This window comes from Sciurus vulgaris, assembly GCF_902686455.1.
Source record: "Sciurus vulgaris genome assembly, chromosome: 10".
Classification (NCBI taxonomy): Eukaryota; Metazoa; Chordata; class Mammalia; order Rodentia; family Sciuridae; genus Sciurus; species Sciurus vulgaris.
This window is the reverse complement of record NC_136470.1, coordinates 102448224-102469621: the sequence shown is the minus strand read 5'-3', so window position 1 is coordinate 102469621 and position 21398 is coordinate 102448224. Positions and strand designations below refer to the sequence as shown.

The following is a 21398-nucleotide window of genomic DNA, read 5'->3' as shown; positions in this document are numbered from 1 at the left end:
TGCAATGATATCAAGGAAGGGACTCTCTGCAGGTATAAACCAATGTGTAGGGCAGGATAAGGAACCCCCTTGGGATGTTGAAGCAATAGAGAGAGGTTGTCATTCCTAAGCCTAGGGACAGGGTAGAATGGTGTTCCTGGATGACATCAGGAGCTGGAGAGGTGGAGTAGCTGCTGCTGGTGTGGTTCCAGGGCTGGGAGGGAGTGAGGAGGAAATCCCCTGGCTTTCCTCTCTTCTCATCTTCTGCTCACCTGATAACATCTTCCACTGGCTAAACCCAACAGGAAACAATGAGCAAGGGGTCTTCTGGAGCACGGGACAGAGCGTGAAGGGTGGAGAATGGACCTGGGCAGTGGAGGCAAAGGGGAAAAGACCAGCACTGCTGTCAAGGTCAGGCAGACCCTGGCCTATCAAGACATAGATGAAATAAACAGATTATCAAAGAGATTAGCAAGAAGTTTCCATTTAAATTAGCAAGAAGTTTCCATTTTTACTTGAATTAATTCAAATGAGTTTTTCTTCCTTGAAAAACAAAAGGTAAATTAAAAGAGCCATGAAATGAAACTGTGTGTAGGGGCATCTCTACCCAAATAATCACTAAAACTGTTTTCCACTTCACTCTCTCCAGATCTCCTATCTGGTCAATTTATGATTAGGATACCTTTATATGCATGAAAGAATATGTGTGGTCCCTGGGGATGAGTATCTGGGAATAAAATTGGTGAGTAAAGGTGTGTGTGTGTGCGTGTGTGTGTGTGTGTGTGTGTGTGTGTGTGTGTGTTTATATGCATGTGTATGTGTTTCTGGGGTCACTGGTGCTTTATCCTAATCCTTTCACTTAGTGTTTTACATAATTTAGAAATTGACTTCTAAATTTGATGACAAAACTGAAATTGTTTTCCAAAGTAGGCCAGGTGATCCAGAATGGGTTCATCCCTCTAAGAGCTTTGTGGGGAAGCAGCACGTGCCTCAGTTGTTGGCGGTCTGCTGCTTACCTAGTTGTCAAAAGCATTGTCACAGTTGCCTACTACTTAGTGTGTGAGGTCCCTGAAAGCTGGCTCCCTGTGCCTTGACGATATTTGAGAGGCATTAGGATAAGGTGACCCTCCCATTTTCTGTCATGGCCAGGCTGCCAGATGCCTGGGAGATAATTAGGCTACTTTACATAATTCACTTCCAAGGTAACAAGACAAATTCCCACTTTAATAGCACTTTTAAAAACCTTGGTGCCCCAGCTCTATTAGCAGCCCATCCACAGTGACAGTGGAATGCACTAATAGATTCCAGCAAATGGATTCAGATGTGGAGAACTTGAGAAACAACTTTCCCTTTGTTTGGGAAGCTGTCAGAATTCCCCACACAAGCTTGTTGCAGGCCATTTTCCTGGGAGCTATTTGTACTGGTGGAGTATCTCACATGGTGAAAGAAAAACCATCAGATAGCATCAAGAACAAATAACATAAAGGGAACACACATCCAACAATTTTCAGGGGCTGAGGAATTGCAGATGGAAGCCGGGGTTCAGCTGAGGGCTGGAGTTACTTGATATAGGGGAAAATGTTTGTTGTTCTTAAACTCTTCAAGACCCAAGAAGCATTTGACCCAGACCTGTAAGTTAGTAAACCATTCCTTAAGTTATTTTCTTTGGAAGGAAGAAGTTGGAGCAGGGGAACGAGTAGGCTTGTGAGGACTGGTTGTTCCTTAACCCTTACAAAGTTCTTGAGAATTATGTGTAATGTCATGTCATGGTATCCTTACAAATGATCGCCCACAAGGTGGTGTCCCCCAGTCCATCCTACTCAAAGTGGATTTGAACCCTGCATTAATCTCCCAGTCAGCAGTAAGGGTCAGGATTTCCCTAAGGAGTGAAGAGTTCATGCAGCTGCCAAGCAGGGAACACACTTTTGTTGACATTTGTTAGGTGAGAATGGGAAGTGTGCTTATTACCTTGGTGGATGATACGCTCATAAGAGGAGGACTTCAAAAATAGGATTTAGGATGGGTTTGTAGGCCTGGTGCTGGAGCCATGGGGCCCCAAGACTGTGTTTGAAGTAGTGGGTGCACCAACATGTCCGGTGCTTCCAGCACTGGTTTGGATTTCCACATTACCATTTTTTTCGCCCGAGGGCAGGCTTTACCAAGTAGAATATGCTTTTAAGGCTATAAACCAGGGTGGTCTTACATCAGCAGCTGTCAGAGGGAAGGACTGAGCAGTAAATGTCACACAGAAGAAAGTAAGTACCTGACAAATTATTGGATTCCAGCACAGTGACTCACTTATTCAAGATAACTGAAAACATTGGCTGTGTGATGAATGACAGCTGACAGCAGATCCCAGGTAAAAAGGGCACGCTCTGAGGCAGCTAATTGGAAATATGAGTGTGGCTATGAGACTCCTGTGGACATGCTGTATAAAAGTACTGCTGATCTTTCTCAGGTCTACGCACAGAATGCTGAAACGAGGCCACTTGGTGGTTTATGATTCTAGTTGGTACAGATGAAGAACAAGGCCCTCGGGTGTACAGATGTGATCCTGCAGGTTACTACTGTGATGTAAAGCCACTGCAGCAGGAGGTAAACTGAGTCAAACAGCTTCCTTGAGGAAAAGTGAAGAAGAAATTTGTTTGGACATTTGAACAGACAGTAGAAACTACAATTACATGTTTGTCTACTGTTCTATCAATTGATTAAAAACCTTCAGAAGTAGAAGTTGAGTAGTTATAGTTGAAAATTCAAAGTTCAGGATTCTTACAGAAGCAGAGATTGATGTTCACCTTGTTGCTCTAGCAGAGAGAGATTGGACATTGTCATTAATTTACCAAATTCACGATGCCACTTGCCTGTGTGTTTGGTAACAACAGACCAACATTATGGAGGCCCTGGATTGATAAAGGAACCTCTCCCATTCCTACTACTGAGGTGGTTAGGGCTCTGTATAAATAAAAACAGTGCTGGGGGGAGAAAAAAATAGGATTTAAATTTACAGTGGCCTTGCTGGACTAGAAAAGTGAAACCAAAGTTGAGAAAGAATAGGGCCAGGCCTGCTTACTAGGGAGGAAATGTACTATGTAGAAATCCAAGGCCAGGCAGAGAGCAGAGACGATGAATCAGCAATGTCCTCACACTGGGCTGGGCCTTGCGCTCAGATGATAACTTTTAGTCACAGTCATTAGGACATACATTTGAGTTCCCTTCAGGGATAATGGATTTGCACTGAAAATCCAAAATCCTAGCCAAGCTTTTTTGGTGGTATTGACAAGTCTACTGAAGGTAGTAGGTGTGTGTTGGAGGAGGCGGTGAACCAAGGTGCAAAAAAAGATAATGGGTCCCATGGGTCCAACTGGGGGCCTGCAGGGTAGTAAATATGGGTGTTGACTCGTCCATGGTGGGATTGAATTTTCCTTTTTTACTTACAGTCCATATCTGCAATCCTAAATTTTGAAACCAGTTATCTTGGTATAAAAGCAGAGATGCTTATACTTATTTTTATAGGGCTCTTGTGAAGATTAAATGAAAAGTATATATGAAAGAGTTTATCACACAGAAAACAGTAAACAGTTGGAAAATCAGACTTCTTTTCTGTTATGCTTAAATTCTGATCATCCCGTGTTACAGAAGCTGGTGAGAACCTTGGGATGTGTAAATGAGGGACCCCTAAGGCTGATTTGATTACTCCCTCCTTGACCAGGTGGTCCTTATTGGAGGAGGGCTGTGGAGCCCCTGAGAAGGGAAGAAGGGACGTCAAAAGAGAATCAAGACCCCAGAACAAAGCACTAGGGGAAAGAAAAGGCTATAAGCCTTGTTTAATCTTCTTTTTGAATGTGGAAAGAGCTTTTCACAGAGAATATGAACTCTTTCTACTTTATATGGGGCCTGTGCCATGCAGGTGAGCCATTTGAAGGACTCTGGCAAGAAAAGAGCTAGATAATCTTTTTTTTTTTTTTTTTTTTTTTTTTTAGATAATCTTTTAACGTCCCTTCCAGCTCCAAGTTTAAAAGTGAAAGTTTAAAAGAAATACATGCCAGATGAGTTACCTTATTATCTTATTGTTTTTAAGAAGGCTTAGAATAAGGTACTGGATAAAGTAGAAAGAGCTTGGGAGTCATGCAGACTTGGATAGAAACTTTAGTCCTGGCGCTGACTGGCTAAGTGAGATCAACTAGGTTACCCAGTTCTCAGCACCCTGCATTCTCCACTCTTAAGTTGGGGCTAACATCACCTGCTTTGAAGTATTATTATAAGAGTGAGATAATATTCAAAAGTGTGATGCCACGTATCCAACAGGATAGTCAGTAAATGCCAGCTCTTTCCTCTCACCACCATAACTATTTGTAACTATACAAACAGCTAAGATTCTGTTCTTTTTTGAAAGCATTTGTTGCAATTTGTTTTCCACTGATATGAAGAAAAAACCAGGAAGCACAAAGGTTTGATGCCCAAACCCTTATAGTAAATCCATGACCCAATAATTTCTTATATTGTTAAGAAAATGGTGAGAGTGTTTTCATGCACTATAAGAAAAATGCAATTGAATTCCAGGAAAGCAGTCTCTTTTCATTCTTATAATCTGTTGTTTCTCTTATGTGATAGGAAGGGAACAATTTGTATCATAAGAAAATAAAGATGTGGGTATCCAGAATGGGGTCATCAGTGTTTCTTGGTCTCTTCTTCTGGTTTTAACCAGTTTTTGTATTTATTCATTTCAGAAGGGAGCAATGAACCTTGAGGTTCTGTGGAATTCTTAAAGATAAGCGGAAAGCTAGAAATTTTGACTTAAATTGCTCCCTTGCTTATTTCTCTGCATTGAACAGCATGGCACAGTTCAGAATAAACAGCAGTTATTTTGAATGTTCTCCAAGAGTGATTTTTGATCCCTGGACATCTTGGAGGGAAACCAGTTTAAGCAAAAGTTACACAAGCAAAGCCTGTAGAATCCTGTACTTATATTCTGACCCCAGAACTAGGCAGACTTGTCTCTTTTGGTCTCTGGTTATTCATTCTTTTGTTAGATGAGGGGATAGGACCAGGGGACCTCTAAGATTCCTGCCAGCTGAAAATTCCCTAGAGGATTTATGTTCTACCATTAAAAAAAAAAAAAAAAAAAAAAAGCCTTGTGAATTTTACCAATAAATCCCCAAATGAGCATTTTTAGTCATACTGGAGAAAGAAACCAGACACAACTTAGAATCACCTGTCATTGTAAAGAATTTGCCACTCTGACCTTCCCATTTGGGTTTAACATAAACCACACCACCATCTATGTGGATGAGACCTGAAAATGTCCTTTGGTCCAGCCCGCTCTCTTGCTGACCCCCTGACAACACTAGGTAGACTTCTCTGCTATGAACCATGTCTCTGAAATGGAATTTACAATGAACCCTCCATTGAGCAACCTCAACTGCCCTCAGACCCTTATCGAGTCAAATGTTGGGACTGGATGAAAAACTGTCCTTTGCCTAGTTTTATATCCAGGCAAAACTCATCCTTCCCCTATGCATCCACTCTCCCTGGCTTCCTTTACTGCCTTTCTATTTATGTATGTGCCTGTTTGTCTTAGTAGACTCTAGCAGACTTCTACAGAACTGAGCGGTTCTTGTACAGACTTTGGAGTCCACAGTCCTGGCTTTGGGTCCTGATTCTGCCACTTACTTAAAAAGCAAGTCCTTTGATCTTTCCAAGTGTGTTTTCTTTTTCTTTTTTAAAAATGTGTATCTTTAAAATAATTATTTTTAGTTGTTGATGGACCTTTATTTTATTTATTTGTATGTGGTGCTGAGGCTTGAACCCAGTGCCTCATACATGCTAAGCAAGTGCTCTACCACTGAGCCACAGCCCCAGCCCTCCAAGTGTGATTTCTTTGACCTGAATGTAAATATTTTCCTCTTAAGATTATTGGGATGAAGCCGGGTGCCACTCTTCATCCCAATAATCTTCCTGTAATCCCAGAAGCTTGGGAGGCTGAGGCAGGAGGATCTTGAGTTCAAAGCCAGCCTCAGTGAAAGTGAGGTGCTAAGCAACTCAGTGAGACCCTGTCTCTAAATAAAATGCAAAATAGGGCTGGGGGTGTGGCTCAGTGGTTGAGTGCCCCTGAATTAATCCCTAGTACCCTGGTCCCACAAAAAGATTATTGGGATAATGAAATACCACATACAGACTACTTTGCACCACGTTCAGCATATTGCGGGTGATCACATGGAGTCATTATTATTATTTGTATAAAATAGGATCACAACAGATGTTTGTGAAACAAGTACATTAAAAAAAGAGTCATTTCTTCAGAATATTCCAGTTAAATTCAGATTACAGTGACAAGGAGGTTGCCCTGAGGATCATGGGACAGAGCAGCATTTTCTTGAAAATATGTCTTAAGACTGCTCTCAGGGTGGGAGACAGAGAGCATTTACCAGGCTTTTGGAATGAACTCACCCCTGACCAGCCGTGGGGCAAGAACTGGCCCTCTGCCCAGTACTTTCCATTGATGAAGAAGAGGCCTGCGATCATGATGAATACCCATACTGCCAGGTTCAGCACATTGAGGACGTTGTTGAAGCCCACGGAATTCTTCACCCCCAGAGCAACAATAACGGTCACGATGACAGCAATCACCAGAGCCAGAAGGTCTGGGTATGATTCTTCACCTTTCCCTAGAGCAGAGGGACAGGGTTTAGTATTGTCCAGAGGGAAGAAAGGGCCATGCCAACTCCTGATCCATCCCATGCCCTTGCATTTATTCTGCCCCTTGGAGTGATGGTCAGTGTGTCAGGAGGAGAAGGAACTCTGTGTGTGTGTGTGTGTGTGTGTGTGTGTAAACATGCCTCTACTGTGGTCCACAAGCAAATATGCGTCTATCAGGTAAGATGACCTGATGTCTTGGACCCAAAGTTGGGATGTGTGATGTGGCAATTATGAAGTGTGTATGGATCATGGCATAGAATATTTGAAATCGGGACAGTCCTTGAACATTTGGGATGTGTCTAGAGGTCTAATGTGTTCTGAAAATGGTTTTATCTTCATGATGGTTCATTTTCTAGTCTGTAAAATTTCCATTACATTCCAAAAATCTTCTATTAGCAAATTTAAAAATGTGTGTCTCCGAAAACCATTTTAAGAGGGATTTTCTTTCCATTTGTGGGGTTGTGGTTGCAGAGAGAAAATGACCAGCAAATAGGCCCTGCCTGCTTGGCCTTGCCTATTGGCCAGTGAACTCCTGCCCTCTATAGAGTAGAAAAGGCACTGCTGCCACAGCCAGGGGTCCTGAATTTCAGCTGTGCTTTTGCCAGTTGCCAGTGGTGTGGCCTTGGGTGCGTTGCTTTGTCGCGCTGGACCTCATCTGTAAAGTTAGGAGATGGGTGACTGAATTTTGGGCCATTTCAGTCCTAAAGTTTCTGAGATCAGTATACACACAGGCACAGTCTGCATACATTTTATCTTGTCATGGTATCTCGGTGCTCAGCATTTTTGTCAGTGTTTCTGAGCTAGAGACACTGAATTTAAATGACTTGTCACAGCCACGGACTCATTCCTTGGGAGTTTGGAGGCAAGACTGCAGGGCTTCCTTACAGGTTAGCTTTCCATGAATTTGAACGATGGGAAGTGAGTGGCAGGTGACAGATGTAGCCTAAGGTCTTGTGGTATGTTAGGTGTTTAGTTGTCATTACCTGTGACAGCTCTATTACCCTTCCTTGACCTTTGCTAGACTGGAATCCATTTAAATATATTTTTATTTGAAAATGAACACATGTTTATTTATGAAAATTTGAAAAAAATATTCTGATGAAGCTATCAGAGAAATTCCTTCCAATTCTTTTTCCTGAGTTTGTTTTGTTTTTGTATAGTTTTTGACATGGTACATGTATGGAACTGTTTGTATCCCTTGGTTTATGACATGTTAAAATATATTTCATGTTATTACCATAGGCCTCCTTAATCATTCTTTCAATTGTTATGTGCATAATATGCATAATTAACTTAACTTGCTCCATCGAAGAATATTCAGGCTCTTTCTAATTTTCGATTATTATAGGTTTAGCTTCCCTATTCCAAAATTCTCAAATCTTAAATGCTCCAGAATCTGAAAATTTTTGGGTGCTGACATGATGCCATGGTATAAAAAATCACACCATGAAGCTTTGTTTCATTTATGAATATATTAAAAATATTTAATAAAATTATTTTCAGGTTTTATTTATATAAGGCATACAAGAAACATAAATGAATTTTGTGCTTAGTCTTGGGTCCTGTCTCCAAGATATCTCATTAAGTATAGACAAATATTCCCAAGTCTGAAAAAATCCCTAATTCAAAAAACTTCTGGTTTCAAGCATTTCAGATAAGAGATGCTCAACCTTTTAAAATAAGGCTGTGAAGAGCATTTTTTGGTATAAAGAGTTCATGGAAGTTAGAAAAATTTTCTTAGTATGAAGAATTACTTTGCAAAACCACAAAGAAGCATGTGAGGTTCTTGATACATTTTGCCAAATTGCAGTCTGAGAGAGGAATCCACTTATTTGGCTCAGCCAGTTTGCATGTAAGGGAAAGAGGTGACAGCATTCTCACCCAGCCCATTGAGGGTTCCAACGCTGTTCACCATCCAGCGGCTGATGGTGTGGTTTGCCAGTGAGTCAAACATGCTGCTCAGAGCACTGGCGCCAGCTGCAGTGCCAATCAGGTACTCCAGGATCAGGTTCCAGCCAATGAAAAATGCCACAAATTCGCCAACAGTGACATAGCTGTAGGTGTAGGCGGACCCTGTGGTCTTGGGGACTCGGACTCCAAATTCTGCATAGCACACACCTGCAAGGGACAAACACACACAGATGGTAGACCTCAGGAGTGAACTCACCTCTTGGTGGCTAACAATCTTGGGTGGAAAACGTTGGGGATCTCTGGAATCTTAGAACAAATACACAAAATTTTATGTACCAGTCGTGTGTCACCTAATGATGGGGTACTTTCTGAGAAATGTGTTAGGTGATCTTATGTGAACATCATAGAGTTTATTTGCATGAATGTAGATGGAATAAGCTACTACATACTGAGGTTATATGGCATTTCCAAGTATATGTCTATCTCTATATCTATATCTATATCTATATATCTATATTTGAAATAGTTGGTTTAGAAGAGAAAATGATATGATCAAGAGGTGCAGTAAATACCACATGCATGAGGTTATTGCTAGTGTAACACAGTCTACTGTTTAATGGTAAACACTTTTTATAAGTAGGAGTACAGTCTAAAACACTGACAAACAATATGGAATATTAAAAAGGTAAACCAGGGACATAGTCATTTCTTTTTATTATGAAGTATCATGTGCAGTTCATTATCATATGTACTATACATTTATATGCCTGGCAGTGCAATAGGTTTGTTTACACCAGTATCCCTACAAACACATGAATAAATGTGTTGTGCTACAGATATTGCAACATTATGACAGCTATGCTATCTTTGGTTGATATGAAATATTCAGCTCCATTATAATCTTATGGGATCCCAGTCATATGCGTGCCCTATCATTCACCAAAACATCACTATGGGGCACATGGCTGTACATGAATCAATTCTATGCTAATTCTAACCAATTCCAATCTCATTTCCCAAATACTTTTTGACTGGAATGCCTGGGAAGGCAAACAAAACTAATTCTACTGCCCTATTGAAAACTGATCTTTATTTAGAAAAATTCCCCTTTGTTGTGTTGTTGTTTCTCTTGTGCTCCTTAGGTGGCAAAAATTCTGGGTTTACCTGGGCCTAATTCAGTGTGACCCCGCCAATGGCCACCAGGGTTATATTATGCAATAACCTTCTTCTCATTCAGTTTTTACATGTTATAGATGATGCTCCTCATTTGAGAGTGAGGCTTTAAACAATCTGTGAAAATGCTTTGCTCTATCAAGGGGGTAAATAAAAATGTGAATATAGTTATTATATTAATGTGAATTATAGTTATTAAGGAAAGTTAGCACATGCAGATGATGATTTAACAAACACCTTTAGAGTGCTTGACAGAATGTTAAGTGCTAGGAATAAGAAAAACAAATGCCACATACCCCTACGTTCAGGGGAAGATATGCCAGAAAATCAGTGTACATGGTAGGCTGTATATACTTAACAATGTGAAAATGCACAAGAAAAATGAGAGCAGAGATGTGAGACATGTACTCAGCTGTTTGAAGTCTATGGGGGAATTTATTGGCTAGAGAAGGTGGAACAAGAGATAAAGACATGGCAGAGGGAGACAGTATGAAGTACTTGGGTGGAGGAGAGTGTACAAGCGGGTATTAGGAGATGAGACTAGAGAGAAGCCAAGGACAAATATTTTCCAAAGCAGGTTCTGGGCCCGCTTCCGACAGAATCATCCACTGAACCCTAATTCTAGGGGAAATCTTCATTTTAATAAGCACCCCAGTCATGCATTTTGCTCACTTATATTTGAAAAATATTGGAGCATTGCTTTATTCTTTGATGTGATTAGAGATCAAATTAGGAAAAGACTGAGAATACCCCGAACTTGTGGGAGCTGGCAACTTCTTTTAGCTGACTGAGAATTCTGGGTGTGGGGCCTGTTTGAGGACGGACATAGGACAGCCTGGAGGAAACACACCAGGGGTGGGATGTAGGCAGATGTAAGTGGAACTCAACCTTTACCTTCAGTCCCAATTGTGTTAAGGGCCAACCCTGAGGTTCTCTCATCACAAACCAGGGAACAATAGTTCACTTTTGTGAATAAAGAGAGCAGGTTACTTCTCCTTTTGAAGGGGCTGTAATCAATGTGAGGAAGTGAAAACGGAGATGTCAAAAGCAAAGACACAATACATGATTCAATGTGATGTAATCTCTCTTCCTTCCCCCAGTTGCTTCTGTCCTGAAGATGTCCCTATGGAAGAAATGCTGCACCTGTTAGGCTGGGCTCCTGTCTCAGGGCCACCCCTTTAGATTCAGTTTCCTTCTTTGTAAAAGAGAATTATTATGCAAGATGCAATCTTAGAGTGAGTCTAGAATTAAGAGGGTCTCCTAACTCAGACACTCAAGGGTTTGATTATATTGAATCTTGCTGCTTTTGCTGCAAAATATGCTGAGCCTCGCTTAACTCTTCTTCTGTTTTTAAGTTAACTCTTTTATATCAGTTACTAAATTGTCCTGTATTATGCAGATGCTCTTGGGGATCATGATGCCCACATTAAAAGGCTCAGGTTGCTATTTACTTTTAGTTTCTATGTCAGCCCTCCTCTCCCAACTTTGAAAAATAGCTTTCCATCCCCTTCCTTGATGTCAGATTGTCAATTGTTACTTCTTGTTGCTTACATGGAGCAGTCAGACCACCTCTTTTCTAAATTGCTGCTTTCAACACAGGATGTTTAAATTGTTAGAGCCAGTCTAGAATTAAGAGGAAATGGTCTCTGAAGAAAGGCCTGAAGAACTCTGTCATGAGGAGAGTAGAGAGTATGAATTAAGTACGAGGACCTGATGATATTTTCTTGGAAGCCTGGAGACTGTGTGTTTGCTTCTGAGTTCTTGGGCATTGAGTTTGCACATACAGATTGTGTGGCTGTACTAGTTCTGTGTGAGGAAGTGATTAGGAGGCAACTAATTTCTCCTTTTGGTATAAGAGCCATAGCTTTATCCAATAATCTCTATATACTATGAGTTTATTCTCTCTATCCATTTGTACTCCCTGTAAATATACAAAGCTCATAAACAGAATTTTTTCCAAGTGATCCTTTGAAACAGGTGTTGATTTGACCGCAAATTTAATTTGGAGAGCCAGTGAGGATTGTGGAGTTTGTGCAATCAAATATTCCCTCCATAATATTTGATCTGCTAAATCAAAAGTAAAAATACCCAATTCGCCATTAAAAACCAACTTGTCAAGGGTAATTTAGTGAAAAGCTAAATCTTCCATAGGTCTTGGGAAGGGACCAGTCCCTTGCTGTCTTCAGTCAGAAGAGGACCCAACTGTGCATGGTGTAAGGAGGCTTTGGAATTTCAGTCATTCGTTTCCCAACATCCTGCTGGGATCCTGATGACCATAGCGTGGGGAGAGCAGGGAGAAGATCAATCAGCCAATAACCATAGAAGACAATTTGTTCTAAGAAATCCTTCTTTTGGACACATCCTAAGGGATCTTCTAGTGTTTTCAAATCCTTCTGATTTGTTTGTATGCAGGAATCCAGGTTTTCAGCGGGTGGGCACTGGAGATTATCTAACTGGGCTTTGAAACTTAATGGTGCAGTGAATGTTTACAAGCCCAAATATCCTGGAAATTACTGAAAACTTTTGTCAGTCATTCAACTATTTAAAAATATCTGATGTACAAGAGATATGTTCAAGGGTATCTTTCTAATTTCAATAAAAAATATGAACTATGGAAAAGGAAACCTGGTTTTCATCTTAGATTATCTAGTAACTGTAGATTTGGTTTCTTACCCTCATGTGGGTGAAATGAAGTGGTCAACCAGATAAACTTTAGTGCATCATTCTCAGATTTCACAACTAGAGTCAATTCTTAATCACCTGGGTTAATGGGGGAACCCTCTGGAAAATACTACCAAGCTGCAGTTATCAACAAAGACAAGGCTTTCTGTTAGGGGTTTTTTGGAAGTCTGAGTGTGCATTTATGATTCTCATAATGATTGTGATCACTTGTGACATTAAATAGGCAGGGGCCTGGTTTGCTAGACATTCTGCAAAGGTGGGACCGTTCCAGAGCATGAAGCACTGTCTTGCATCTTATATGACTTCTGAGGTCCCAATGGATATTCATTTAAGTACAAATCTGTTTAGTTTCTGAACCTGAATCTATCTCCAATTTATGTATGAACACAAAGAATACTTTTTTGCATGACTTTATATATGCTTTCTAGGACTGTAACAACTGGGTAAATTGAGGGACAGCTAGAATTTGTTTTGTTTGGAATTTACCAAGAGTTGGTCATCATTTTGGAAAACCTCACTATCAATACAATAGCAATATCACTCACAGTTTCTGAGCATCACATACACACCTTAGTGTGTGTGCATTTGTGACAAATGCATTCTTAGTGGTTCTATAGGTGACTACGAGCCTCTGACAGCTGCATTATATCTGCTAATGTGCTCGTGTTCCAACATTCACACGGTGAAATAAATATTGTGTTTATTAGAAATGTGCTTATCTTTTATGCTCAGGGAAGATGATTTTTTTAAAAATTAAGTGTGGAGGAATGTAATATTATCTCTAGTTTTCATTCCAGAATACTAAGGGAAACCTTACAAAGTGTTTATTACCAAAAGCCGTTTTGGGTGTACTAGGAGAATGGAATCCTATTCTAACTCTATCTACGCTATTCTTTAGCATATAAAAAAATCTTTACTTAATTTGGGAATTCACTAAAAATATTCTTGTCCAGGAGTTGTCTTTCTAATCATATGCGCCTTATGTTATTATCCAAGTGATTTCACTTTTCTTGGTTATCCATCAAATGACTGGAGAAGAAGAGCCATATTGATTCCACAAGAGGATCACCTTGTAGCTGGAGAAAATCAATATAGAATACAATGTCGGGGTGCAGGTAGCTGTCAGGAAGTGACTGTAAGTTGTAAAACACATGCTGGAAATTTTCTCATTAGAATTGTTCAGAGCTGGGAACTGCAGGGCCTTGAGAAATCTGAAGCCTTCATTTCAACAGGCCTGGTGGGGAGGGAGTGATTCCTCATAGCTGCAACTTCAACACCCTTTTCCATTACCTTTCCTTTAAGAATATTGTAAACATATCCCTATTTACATTTTGACATATCCCTGCTGTTCAGTTTTATTTCTATATCCAGAACTATTTGTGGGTTAATTGACAAGTTGCCAGCCTAAAAGCAGTTAAACTAAGAACTTACACATTTAAAAGAGGGTTGGGATAAGATATAAGGAGCCTCTTTATTTGAAAAAGTTCCCACTAATCCCCTCTTTTGTATCCCAAGTGATGTGTGATGTAGGGTTCAGAAAAATATTATCTTTTCAGTGTGAAGTTCTTTCCAAGTCAGTCTTAGGTTCTACCATATGTAGGACAAAAGAATCGGCTTGATGTTCCTTGTTCCCAGAGAGTCTGTGTATGATGTTGAACTTCCAAATTGGGGCTCATACAGTGCTGCCCGATAGCAAACATAATGAGTCCATGTGCCTGCCTGCTCTCACCCTGCATCTCATCACATCACTTACAGCCTGCCCTGGCTCTTTATCAGCCCCTTGGAACCAGGGGCAAAGATTTTCCGTTGTCAGAGTGGGTGAAGGAAAATGACCCTGCTGGGAGTAGGCAGAGGGTGGAGAAGGACTTCTCCCTTTAAGCATTTTATTTGTCTCCACATCCCACCAAAGAAAGCAATGAGATAAATAAGTACTTCCAAATAGGTGTACTTGCACCTGGAATGATGAAGTCACACTTGATTGCTAATCCTTCTACACATTAGCATGTAGCTTAGCTTACTCTGACTAATTCCCTAACCTACTTACCAGCTAACTTAGCAATTTTCTAAATAACTTCTGATTTCCTAATTTGCTTGCTTTATGTGACATGCATTAAGTGCCTACTAAATCAGGCACTGTAGTGAATGTCAGAGATAACAACCCATAAGTTGACCTTGAAGTATCTATAGTCCAATCAGGAAAGAGTTTAATACTAGCTGTTCACATTTGATACTATAGAGCACTTATGAGGTACCTGGGGACCCAGTGGGTTGAGTGTGGCTCTTAGGGAGCACTTTCTTTGATTGCTGGGGAAGAAGTAAGGTGGGGAAGCTATTGAGCTGCGTATTGAAGGGTGAGCTGGGATGTGCTGACCACAAAAAAATGGGGGGCGGAGTAGGGTGATTTTAGGCAGAAGAAAGGGCATAGCTAGAATGCCACATGAGTCTCCTTTGGGGATTGAGGAAGAGTCTACAGAGGTGGGCCAAGTGATTGAGGGGCTGGGTTTTAATATATTGGTAGGATAAAGCAGCAAAGGACTGTTCATTTTACCTTTTTCTAAAGTTTTATAAACTCTTGGCCTTTTTTCATTCAAAGTCTTATTTGGGAGCTTGATATATACATAAGTATAAAAGCAGGATAGCTGTATTTGAGGGGGTGGGAGAACGGAGGCCGGTCTGCTCAGGATCGCCTTCATCCCACACCTCCCCAAAGCCCCTGGCACTCCTTTGTCGACCCACGGAGTAGTACTGAGCACAGGAGAGGGGAGAGATATCAACTACTCATTGGGATTGTTTCTTTATTTTATAGATGATTCTGCTGAGCCCCAGACCTGCAGTTGTCTGTTCATTTAATTTCAGAGCCAGGGCTGGAACTGAGGTTTTTTGATATTCAGTGCGGTAGCTTTCCAATTCATCATTCATTCATTCCAGACATTTATAAAGTATTATCTAAGTGTATCTATGTTAGATTTTAGGAATTTAAAGGTGAGCAGAAAGAATGCAGTCCCTTTTTTGTGGGTCTAACAATCTAATGGAGAAAACTGATCTGAAAACCAGCCAGCCAGAGGACTATCCAGATGGGGAGAGAGATTAGAGGGAATGGAGTGGGGAGTCCAAAGGAACAATTTGCCAGTCTTGCAGTTTCATCCAGGTCTCTGGGATGGGCAACAACTTGAGCGTTTCTCAGGGGTTCAGGCTGCTCTTGGATGATAGGTCAGAGGTCATAGACATGAGGCCTGATTGACAGTTTTGAACATATTGTATCTATTATGTTTCACACTGGGGAAGGAGGCAGGTGGGGTGGTTGATCTAGCAAATGGATGAGGTCAACAATTCCTCATCCTTGAAGTGAATTCTCCTGAGTGCCAGTTATCCACTGTCTTCCAGGCTCAGGATGGAACACACTGCAGGTCTACACCACTGCACTTTAAGAACATCCTCACCAAATATAGCATTTTGCAGAGATGGTTGTTACACATTTTCTTAGTTTTCCTAAAACATCTATGTTTCTTTTATAAATCCACAGCAGGGCTAAGACATGTATATATCCCCATGGTTGCCTGTCCTGCTTAAATGTAGATTGGGGATGGGGTACGAAGAGAAATCATAGGACCTCAGAGGAAAAATAGAGCATGAATTCTCTGGGAAACATTTGTTTTCTCTGTGAAACTGAGTTCCAGATGGCAGGTAATGACGTGTCTCCATCACTGCTGACTCGCTTGAGAGGTAGGTGCTGAATTCTGAGAATCACCTATCTCAAGTCCCGTGGGACCCGACTAACCTGTCCTCTGGTCCTCTCTCTGATGCTCTTGGTTAGCCAAGAAAATAATAGTTTTCTTTTCTAAGAGAGTGATCTGTCAGACTGTCTCCCTACCTGAGCAGCCTTGGTTACTCCATTGCCTGTCAGGGAAACCCAGGCAATTTTTACAAATGTGTCTGGAAGAAAAGCAATTTGTCTGGGAATGCCTATGTATCTTTGTGTCAAAGAAGGGACTTATGATTACTCTGCCAAATCAAGTTCCAGGTGGACAGTAGCAGCCTGTGTTCAGGGAATGGGTAGCATCGTCCATCAGGGAGGGCATGACACCATTGGTTATTGAAACTGACAGGGGTCCAATTAAAGTTGCGGAGGGAACAGAAAGCTCTCAAGTCCCCAAACCACAGCACCCATAGATCAATATATAAACAAGAAGGAAAGAAACTGTCCGTATAGCCAGAGAAATGACTCCCAGAGCAGTTTCAGGAAGTTTAATCACTAGCCGATTAATTGTGTGACTAGCCTATCTGTTCATTATCTTCTCTGGATCTTCTTCTATGAAAATATTTCAAAGATTATTAGAGGTGCAGTTTCCATAATATGATGAATTCAAGTATTATATTTTCTGGTCATGCTATTATTAATCATATTCATTGATGTAATGCTCATGGGACTACAGCCACAGGGCGAGCTATTCTCTGAGCCAATCTTAAGACCTAGATTGGTTCCCCACATGGAAAATGGCAATGGTGATACCTACTGTTTGGGTATTCAAAGGTACATATAAAGCTCCTAGCATAAGGTGGGTATTCCTTTAGTGGGAGATATAGCTATTATTTACAGATGAGGAAAAGAAATTATAGAGAGTCTTAGGTAACAGTAGCTTCTGGAGTATTCATAAAGAAGCATGGGCTTTGGATATAGGATAAATCAGGTTGGAACCATGTATTGTTGACTGATGATTTTAAAGCCCTGGCAATGGCAGAAATATTGGAAATCATCTAGAGCACAGACGAGGTCCCACATGAACTCAGTGCATCTCTAAAACAGAATCTAAAATTTCTTCTTATGTTTAAAATCTTAAACTTAGAAACTTCTTGTCCTATTCCATGACTTCAATTAGAAATCATGAGGGTGGAGAGAAAGTTCCCATTTTCTTTGAAACCTGCTGCCTCTTGACCAGGTGACTTTGATAACTGAGCTAAAAAGGTTTTGTGCATACAGGAAAAGGAGTGGGAACTGAGTTGGTCACCAGCAATTCTCTCTCACCCAAATACTTTCCCATCACCCACTCTCAAGGAGCAGGTAGTGCCCATTTCTAATGCAGATGAAGGTGGCACTGACAGAGACAACAGGTCTCAGAAGCTCCTGCGTGGGGATGAGGGCATCATCTGTTTCCTTGAGAACGTGATGTGCAGGGTTAGGGTTGAGTGCTTCCAGGACACATCTGAGCACGGACTCCTTGGCCCACTCAAGGAGCACCGAGCTGCTGAGGTTCCACAGAGAGAGGCGTTCTCAGCAGGCGCCCTGGAAGGGTGAGGCATAGCACACCTTTCAAGGGCATGGATCCCTCTCTAGGGAGGACCTTCCAAAGGCACGAGAGACCCCTCATGAGGGGGATGGCTCCTTGACTTTTTCCAAACAGGGCCAGCACATAGGAAGGGGAAGCACAGGGGCTGAGACTCAGGATTTAGGAAACTTGCTGGAGAGACTCTTTTGGGTATAGGGATTTGGTTGCAGCTCTTACTTCCATTTCTCCCTGCTCCTGTGATGTGAACACCTACCACCTTCACCTCCCTCTTCCTCCCCTCCCCTTTACACTCCTTGTCCCTCAGAACTCTGGGAGAGGCTGACCTTCCTCAGGGCATAAGTATTAAATTTATATTTCCAGGCATGAGTGTTGCCACTTGCTGGTCTTTAGGACCAGAGGGATGGTGAACGGTGACTGCAGTCTCTTCTGTGCACAGGTGACACAGATCAGGTTGCTGTTCTTCCTGAGTCTCACCTACATGGTCCTGATGGATTGCTTCCAACTATACAGTCCCTGATGAATGAAATAGCAATGGTGGGTTTTTAGCTGAATTTGTATGATGGTACAGTAGGGAATGAAGAGCAACTCCCTGGGCTATGTTGGTGGCTTCTTGAAAGAGGCAGTTCCTCCAAGGAATACACCAAGTGTTCTTGGCTGGATTTATAGTGTTCTGCTACACGAATACGCTTAGAATTAAAACATTCTCAGAAATGTTTTGAAAGAGCGTTTATCCCATGGTCGTTGGCAGGCACCTTACTTATCTCTGCATAACTGGCACCTGTTTCAGTGCATTGAGTTGAGGCTACTTAAAGATCGCTTCTTCAGAGAAGGAGGGAGGGAGAAAGAAAGAAAGGGAGAGAGAGAACTTTGCCATGATGCCCTAATTATTTTCCTTTATAGCACTTATCATGACTAGTAATTATTGTATGAATTTACTCCTGTGTTTTCTGAGGCACAGCCTATTTGTAGAGGGCTGTCCCTGTAGAGAAGAACATTTCTCTTTGTTAAGAAACTTCAGGGCCCAAAGCATGCTTCTGTGCAAGGTTCACTTGGAGAAAGGTGTATAGGAGGCAGGCCTCCTGAGTTCTTTACCTAGGGATGGACTTCAGGACTTAAGGACTTTAGGATGGGAATTAGGGACTGAGAAAGATTCTAGCCTTGTTGGGTTGGAGACTGGCCAGTTGTGATAATAAGTAGTGATAATAAGAGTCAACATTACTGAGCATGTACCATGTACATAGGCCACATTAAGTAATTTACAAACACAGACTTAATCTTCATGGAATAGTTATGGTACAGAAACTATCATATTCAGCTACATATTAATTCACTTACATCTATTATGTTCCTCTATTAATGATTAATCTAAGGTCTGGACAGGTTATCAGTTTAATCCCAATCTTTACCCTTTTATGCCACAAATTTAGAAAATGATATTTGTATGGATGGGAAGAAAATAATGGGTAAAAGGGTCAGATTGCTCACAGGTAGAGGTGATTAGCCTGGGGCCCCTGCCACATCCCAGCTGCCCAGAGGGCTGAGGGATCAATACCTCGGCACACCTATAATTTTCAACCTGTCTGGAAAGTTATAGGTTAAATATATTTGCCAAGTCACTCAGGGGTAAATGACAGAGAAGGGGTTGAATGGAGATAGCTCAGCTGCAGGGACTAAATACACCTGGCTCCCAGATGCTGGGTAGGATTGAAGGGTGTGTATGTGTGGGGAGTTGAGACAATGGGCCTTTCTTAAACTAATCTTTCCTTTCCTGAGTTTATCCTAATTCATGTTACAGACAACCACACTCAATCTCTTTATTTGCCGGGGAAGTTCCAGACGTCAGGAGATGTGGCTGTCTTGCCCAAGGGCCTCAGGCGGCCCAGTGGCAGAGCCGGAATGAGGTTTCTGGTGTTTTCACTTCTGACCTGGGCCCTGTTGTCTCTGGTGGTGCTTACACTTGTTTCATGGGTGCTTGCCTTGTCTCTTCTCATGTCTTGTTGCTTTGTCTCGGAGTTCTTTCCTGTGTTCAGCAGCATGTTCCGCCATGCTGAGCCCAAAGCAGGTGGCCAGTCCTTCCACAGCTACACTAGGTGCTCTTGATATACACTGTCCACTTTACTCGGTCTTGCAGAAAATGTAGAAGGAGTCCAGGATTTCCTGGGATTGCCAGAGGAAACTCATTTTCATCATCAGTGATTTGAGAACCTTGCAAATTTCTATTAAAATATGATCACTTTCTCCAAACTAGTAACTGACATCCTTCCTACAAGGGCTGTCAATCAAGCCCTATATAGAAGAGCGACATGAACTTTACAACACCTTTCTTTTCGCTGATGACTGGTGACAGAAAGATAGAAGTCATTCTCATGACCTAATTTACAGAAGTTTAGATCTGGGAAAGTGCTCTCCTAATCAATAGAACAGGATGAAATACAGGCTCTTTTGAAATCCCAAGAAGTGTGAGGGTTTCCTCTATTCATTTGATTCTCAGTGATGAGTTTTTGATTTGGGGATATACATCTTTGTGAAGTAGCTTGGGGGTAACAGACTCTGGGCCAGGTAGAATTAATTGAATTCATACTCAGCCTTTGTTTTTGACTGTCTTTTGGTCCTGGGCAAGTCACCTAACCTGTCTGACTTCAGTTTTGTCCTGCAAAATGCAAAATGGCATTTATTTTGTAGGGTTTTGTAGGAGGATTATGCAATTGGTCCCACTAATGCTAGGGATGTCAAAATTCCTCAAAATTTTGGCTATGATGATGAGCCATAGCACAGAGACAGTAGTATCTGCATGGCAAGGAGGATGAAAGGACTAACTGAGGTAAGATGGGTACAGTATTTGGTGTATAGTATTTGCCTAATAATAATAATAAAAATAATAGTAAAAAAAGTAAAGGCTAACATTTATCAAACGCTTGCTGAATTATATCTTAGAGTTTTATGAACTTGCAGGTAGCTGTTACCCTTATTAAGATTTCAACATTTGATTGTGCAGTGGATCCTGTTGTGGAGAGCTAGTAACCCTAGGATGGAGGACCGACACGCTTGCTCATATTTGCATTTCCTCCCTGCCTTCTCAGTATTTTTGTTTCTCCAATCCCCAAGTGTGGTGAAGAGCTGTCCTGAGAGGTGTTTTAGGGAACAAACAAATGCAAGTGTATGGAACGAATGAGTGATCTAGATCACTGAGAAGGGGTTGCAAAACCCCAGCCCTCCTGGTTCACCTCTCAAGTCTGCCTTCCATCTAAGGAAGGAAAATTGGTTTGTTGTTCTGAAAAATAAAACAAGTCAACTCATCAGACTCTACATAGATACTCTGAATCTTTAGAAATCTTTCATTGAAAAGATTTCTACGTCATGGAAAATCCAACCTGAGATGAATACTGGAACGGGAGACTGTGTCTGTGTCCCTGGGAGAAGGCTAGGAGACTCACCAGAGCTCTGCTCCCCTACCGCCTCCCCAGGGATCCCATTATGACTGGCTCATCTGATGACCATCACAAGGTGCAAATGAGAGTGGCAGGAAGCACAGCTTATAAACCCTAATGCTAACTCTAACCTAAGAGTGCCCAGAAATATACAACTCACTCTGCTGGCCTTCATTGCTTTTTAGACCCAATCAATGAGAATTGATCACAACTTGTAGATCCACAGGATCTACAAGTTTGAATG

At 41.4% G+C, this 21398-nt stretch overlaps 1 protein-coding gene and 1 pseudogene across 4 annotated transcripts in view; one reads left to right on the top strand and one right to left on the bottom strand.

Moving 5' to 3' along the window:
* The window catches only part of SLC7A14 (solute carrier family 7 member 14), a 105253-nt gene that overhangs the window by 24507 nt on the left and 59348 nt on the right, over positions 1 to 21398 (bottom strand). For all 3 annotated transcript variants that reach the window (XM_079101496.1, XM_079101497.1, XM_079101498.1), the window contains exons 3-4: positions 8557 to 8793; positions 6427 to 6644 (exon numbers count right to left, since the gene is read on the bottom strand). In XM_079101496.1, coding sequence (XP_078957622.1) covers positions 6427 to 6644; positions 8557 to 8793 — 455 coding nt within the window. The remainder of the gene's footprint in view (positions 1 to 6426; positions 6645 to 8556; positions 8794 to 21398) is intronic.
* Positions 1159 to 3880, top strand: LOC306638248 (proteasome subunit alpha type-6-like; annotated as a pseudogene). Its single transcript has one exon. The product of its transcript is annotated as a proteasome subunit alpha type-6-like (transcript).